This window comes from Cynoglossus semilaevis, chromosome 1 (assembly GCF_000523025.1).
Source record: "Cynoglossus semilaevis isolate Cse_v1.0 chromosome 1, Cse_v1.0, whole genome shotgun sequence".
In the NCBI taxonomy this organism is placed as follows: domain Eukaryota; kingdom Metazoa; phylum Chordata; class Actinopteri; order Pleuronectiformes; family Cynoglossidae; genus Cynoglossus; species Cynoglossus semilaevis.
In genome coordinates, this window is record NC_024307.1 from 7,310,744 (window position 1) to 7,317,179 (window position 6,436).

The 6,436-nt window shown below is 38.9% G+C and overlaps 1 protein-coding gene across 1 annotated transcript in view; it reads left to right on the forward strand.

Moving 5' to 3' along the window:
- Positions 1 to 6,436, forward strand: part of ltk (leukocyte receptor tyrosine kinase) — a 46,324-nt gene that overhangs the window by 29,678 nt on the left and 10,210 nt on the right. Inside the window, exons 16-19 of the mRNA XM_025060087.1 lie at positions 2,145 to 2,330; positions 2,523 to 2,621; positions 5,276 to 5,437; positions 6,201 to 6,314. Coding sequence (XP_024915855.1) covers positions 2,145 to 2,330; positions 2,523 to 2,621; positions 5,276 to 5,437; positions 6,201 to 6,314 — 561 coding nt within the window. The remainder of the gene's footprint in view (positions 1 to 2,144; positions 2,331 to 2,522; positions 2,622 to 5,275; positions 5,438 to 6,200; positions 6,315 to 6,436) is intronic.

A 6,436-nucleotide genomic window follows, 5' to 3' on the forward strand; every position in this document is an offset into this window, starting at 1 on the left:
GTGGAGGACATGCACCAGAGCTGTGTGTATGGTTGATGGACATGTTTGAAGCGACAAGGCTGAAAATGGTTTTCACTGCTCTAACATAACAACAGTTTTGGACAAAGATCATTGATCACAGGCCTCTGCTCTCCGTCGTGGAGGGAACAGAGTGATTTTCACCAAAGTCTGAGAGAAACATGCAACAGGATGTGGGCTCTGATTTGTTTTCTTTTTTACTTGTTTTATTTTTTAACTAACTACCAGGATGTGGGCTCTGATTTGTTTTCTTAGTATTTTTTAATTAACTATCAACACAAGAAAATAACACAAAAAAAACAGAGATTATTTTCAGACTGAAAACTGATTTGCTGTTTAATTTGTTTTCTGGTGCAGTATTATGCATGTACCTTGACAAATACTTTGTGATTTATTTCTTAATGCACCTTTATCTAGATCAGATTATATAGAGTCAGATTTTGTTTAGTAAGTTATTTCTTAATGCACCTTTATCTAGATAGGTTTTAGGAAACCTGGTCAGATTTTGTTAGGTTTAGTAAGCTTTTAGCTGTTTAGACAATCTTTCTGTCTAGATTTGATTTAAATGTTTGAATTCCTTTTTTTTTTTATGTTTTCGCTTACTCTTAGCTTGTGGAGGCTAATGTTAAGATAATAATTATTAAACCCTTTTCCTGGATGCTCCTAACTTGAAAATATACGTAATTTTGTATAAAATATTCAATATGCTGTTGGGTTTTTTTAGGCTGCACATTTTAGCATTTTTTTCCTAACAAGACTCTTCTTTGTGTGTTGATGTTAATGCAATTTGGACTCATTTCTAAATAATTTAGACGACGTTAATCAATTCCCACTCTGTTTGGAGTCAACAGATTAAATTGTTGACTCGACATTGAAAAACAAGACAAAGAGATAAGTTTTCTAATGCTGTTTTACCATAATGTATGTACAAAATGCACAGGGAAATCTGGACATTTTGAAGAACTTTTGTCAAACTGGAGAGGAGTTTATCATATCACACTGTTCAACCTTTTATTGAAGAGCAAAGTGAACTCACTGTCACTGTGACACAGCACACAACCAAATGTGACCTCTGTTTTTAACCCATCACCAAAGTGAACAGTGGACAGCAGTGTGTGGGGATGGTGGTAACTTGGCAGCTGGTGGACTCGAACCTGAAACCTTCCGGACCCAAGTCCGCTTCCTTAACCACTAATCCACCACTGCTCCCCCTCCTCCTTTTTTAAAAAGATGATTTTATTTATTTATTTATTACCTTTGATAAAGTGGAACTTCTTGTTTCAACTTTGATACACAGTCATGATCATGAATCACAGGAACTTTTCTTGGAAAAGTTGATTTCCTTCTTGGACACTGATGTTCACCAGAACTGATCTGCTGGCTCAACATCCCTGCATTCTTTCTCTAACCACATGTCTCTGCTGGTAATTTTGTTCTATGTCCGATCAGCTCAGCAGCTGCCACAGGGAGCAGAGCTGATGAAACACAGCCACACACTGTAAAGTCAGGTGTCGTCCTATCATCTACAGACGAGGGCAAACGTTTTGACTCACGAGCCACAATTGTCCTCAAACTAAACAGGGGGGGATCAGGAGCAGAGAGATGGAGCGTTAGCGTAAACTAAGATAAATGACATGTAAAAGTCATGCATAAAGGCTAAAATGCTTTTATCATTTTCTATGCCATCTATTGGGGAAACGGGAGTATTGCAGGGAAAACGCAGACGTATAATGATAACTTTTAAATAAATTAATATAATTTGGAATAGTTTGGTGGGCTGGATTAAAAAGCTGAATGGGCCGTATCCGGCCCCCGGGCCTTAGTTTGCCCATGCCTGACTTACTGTACGAGACATTACCACAGAAAATACTTCGTTTAAAAAAAATATATCCTGGACTTCATGGACATATCTGAGTGAATATTTCAGCAACAACTGAACCCACGTGAGATCAATTAAAACCAAACAATCAAAACATTTCCATCTTCATCTGTTTTTCCCATTAAAACTGTTTCCTGTTTCTACAGCCGTGTTTCAGGCAGAGTGAAGCAGAGAGAACTTAACTGTTGGACAGACGACGGAGAATTAGGTGTTTCATTTGATGGAGTTTTTTGTCCTATGTTTCCAGGTGGAGGCGGAGGCTGGAAAGACACTCAGAGTCCACACCTCAGAGCAGGGAAGTCTCTGGTGGAGGGGGCGGAGGGGGGGTCGTCATGTCCGTTGGCTCTGTCCAAACTTGATTGGACAACCTTTGGTGGTTTTGGCGGCGGAGGCGGGGCCTGCACTGCTGGAGGTGGAGGAGGAGGCTTCAGAGGTAAAACCACTTGTCTTGATGATTTTCCTACTGTCAATATTTTCTCGTAATTTTCTGGAAACCACTGGACATAACAACCATCGGATTCCGTCTGTTGTTTTTTTTTTTTCCCCCACAAGCCAGGGTTGTACTGTATTGGAAACATCTCTGTAAAAACATCTTTAAAAATGTCCTTTGTGGATTGCGTAACAGGAGGTGACGCCGCGCTGACGGATGAGGTCACCGCCGATGGTCAGAACGGAGTCTCGTTTGTTCATCCAATGGGAGAGATTTTCCTGCAGCCACTGGCAGGTCAGACCCCGTCTGAATCACAGCTCCACCGCATTATTAATTATGAACATGTAGTGGATTATTTACACCAGTAAATAACCCCGTGACTAGTAATATTTTTGATTCAAAGTCATATAAGAAGCTTAGAGTTTTTTTTTGCTTTTAGCAGTAAACATTCTGCCATCAACCACATTATGTTAAAGGTTAATGTTGACTGAGTTAGCCAGGTTTCTTGCTAGCTAACATTGGCTAAAGGTTAAAAAACAAGATAATTAAAAGCAAAGTTAGCCAGGTTTCTTGCTAGCTAACAAGATAATTAAAGCATACCAGCAGACTTCAACTCTTATTTTGGACTAATTTAAAACATTTGGAGTTTTTTTGTTTTTTTGTTTTTTTTGTCTTAAATTGCTGTCGTAGCGAATTGATTTTTCTTGGCTAATGAGTAGCTAATTTCTGACTGGCTTTAATCTGTGTACATGGAAATCTGAAACAGCAGTCTGCCTCGAAGCTTTTTATGATTCATTCTTTAGCTCCATATGACGTTAACTAGCATGCACCTGGCTAACAAATGATAATAACATATGAGAAAAGTTATGAAGGCTGTCTTTGATACAGAAACCTAACTTTCTGGTTTGGGCCTTGGCAAAAAAAATTACATCTTGCACGGCATTAAGAGGTGGTAACAAAAAATTGAAGGGCATAGAATAATATTATGATCGGCAACACAACAAGTCAAGTTGACAGTTTTTCTGACTTCAGCTAATTAGCATTAGCATTAGCATTGGCTCAATCTCCATAAAAAGTTCTGTGTTTGGGTTAGTAAAAGAAAAGCTTTAGAAGTACATATTTTATTAGCTCAACACTGAAGTAATCGTCTGAGGTTTGGAAACTCAACAGTTGCATCATTGGCTTTAAAAAAGACATGAAACACTTTAGCGGTGAATTGATCTGGAGGCACAGAGACCCAGAAGGTGAAGCTCAAATCCCAAGTTATTGGGATTTTTATGACTACCTTCAAACTATTGATCCAGACGTGGGTGTGTGTAAGTTGTGTGTGTGTGTGTGTGTGTGTTTGAGAGAGAGAGAGAGCGAGTGAGAATAACTACCAGCAACCATCTGCTTCTCATTAGTTTTTGGGAGGAGGAGGAGGGGGGGGGGTGGTACGGCCTAATTGGCAGCCTCGTGCAGCCTGTTGCCTTCGGCAGCACGGGACAAAGATCCACTCTGCTGTGAAAGATCCTGTTGTTGCTGCTGCTGCATTCACTGCCAGTCCGACACAATGGCTGCGGCTGTGACATGAAACACACTAAAAAAAAAAAGGAAAAACAAACGGCCGCATCGTCACGAGTTCGACAAATTTGTTTTTCTCTAATTCAATTGAGTCATCATTTTAAGCGCTCTATTATTGCATTACACACAAATACACGCTCATCAGTTTGATCACAAATACTTCAGCACAACATCCACAGTACACTGATGGTTGTACTTCTTAGTTTACTTTGTCCTACATTACTGCGTGTACACAGGACAGGAATTTGACCACACATTTCTGAAATATTTGTTAGTTAATAGATTTATATTTCAAATAAAAATATATTTATTACATTTTTAATTATATATATATATATATATATAATTTTATTTTATTTATTGAGAATACTGCCACTCATTATCATTATCCTGACTTTTTTAAAGAGAATCCGAACCTCGATCTCCCTTTGGAAAATGTACATTCACATTTATGGCTGAAAAACAGAACCAAAACTTTGATCTCAGAATGTAGTAAATTCTAGTAATTATTTAATTTTGCTGCAGCTTAAAGTCTAATCAAAAAACTTTAGAGGAGGGGTGTGGCTAAAAATCAGATTCCCTCCTCAGGGTGTCTTTAAGGAAGTGTTTTTTAACCCCCAAATTCTGACGTAACATCTGATTTAAACCTGGGAGTTCTAAGGAAAAGTTTAAAAAAACAAACTTTAAAATATTTTCATTTAAATCCAGTGTTTTGATTTCAGAGATCAACGTCAAAAGTCCAACTTTGATCTCATGGTGCATCAAAAGAAAGAATTCAGAGAATAAGAACTTCAAAGTCAAAAAGGTCTTTTTAGCCCTGAATTTGGAAAACATCAAATACGATTTCATTTTAGAATTTCAGTCACAAGTCTATGACTTTAAAATGTTTCTGTAAAAATTAATTGCAATAGTTGAATTCAAAGTGCAATTCTTTAATAAAAAAAATCTAGATTCTAGGGAACAAAAAAAAATCCCAAATTCTGATCATTTCTATAAAGGAAGAATCTGTTCCTAATCCCTGTTTCCTGAATCTGTTCAGTGTTGAGAATTCAAACTCAGTGTTTAATCCGACGGAAATTGGACAGTTTCTGTCCGTTACGTGATTCCAACTCAAACACACCATTTCTCATCATCAACAAACATGTCGGCCATTAATGAGTTTTTAACTGTTTTTGAAAGACAACAACTTGGTCTCTTGGCTCAGTCAGACACGTTTCTCTCTGACTTTCTACCCCCCCCACCCCCCGTGTCATTAAACGTTGCAGACTGAACGACCTCTCTTTCAGACTAACACTTTGTGTCTGGGCTGTGTGTTCTGTCCTGGCACACACACAGACACACAGACACATCCGTCTGTTCACACACCATCTTTTTTGTCCGTGCAGCCATGGAGAGCCACGGGGAATGTGAGATCAAGGTGCAGCTGAACTGCAGCCACTGTCAGACGCAGAGCTGCAGACGAGACGAGGAGACGCACCTCCTCCTGTGTCTGTGTGACGAAGGCCAGCTCCTGGCCAGTGACAACATCACCTGCGTTGATTCTGTTGGTATGTTATCATTTCATGTCACAAATAAGGAATCTGAACCTCGTGGTGTAAAACATAAGGTCCTGGGTCCTCACGCAGGACATTGACAGTTTCTGTGTGGCCTTTAGTTGAGTTGTTGTCACGTGCCTTTACCAAATTAATTTTTAATCTTCTTTTTTTTTTACTTTAGCTTGTTTTTTTAACTAGCTATATACGCCATTTATTTGCAAATTATTTAAATTGTGAAGTAAATTTTGTTACTTTTTTTTGTGCTCCAAAAATGAAATCCTTTTTTTACCTTTGAGCGATATTTGATTTGATTTGCAAAACTTTGGGAACTTTTAGATTTTTTTTCTGCTTACCTCTAGACATAAAACATCCAATTATTAAAACATATCATATACTTAAAATTTTGACAGTTATTAGCTACTTCTTTGCTTCTTTTCTGTACCCTGTTGGATTAAATCGACCTGTCTAGCTCGTTTACATTTTTCTTAGCTTTTAGCTACTTTTATAAACACTGCTCCAGTTCTCGTTTTGCCTTTCTTCATTGTCACATGTATGATTGTGTCTTCGTTTACTGTTACTTACGTTTACTTTACAGATTTCACCTTTTATTTAGTCCCTGTATTTACTGTACTGAACGTTGAGAACTCATTTATCCTGAACTAAAACTGTGTTTGAAATTCATTGCATGTGTGTGCGTCACTGATTCAATATAAAGTCAAATGAAATACTCCTGGTGCAAACTATCGACCTCCTTCTTCCTCTGCTTTTCTCCCAGCGACTCCTAAGGGTCCGGCTCCGCAGGGTCAGATGTCTACGTTGTTGGTCGTGGCCGTGGTCGTCTCCACCATCGCCAGCGGCGTCGCTCTGGTCTGTGCCAGCGTCATCCTCAGTAAGCGACTCCTTCAGTTGTGCGTGCAGTCTGTTCCCTCCACATTCCACCGGCTGTGAGCTCTAGTCACCGGACGTGCGGGTGTTTCCAGATGTTACTGGCAGCAGACACGTCCGTGTGTT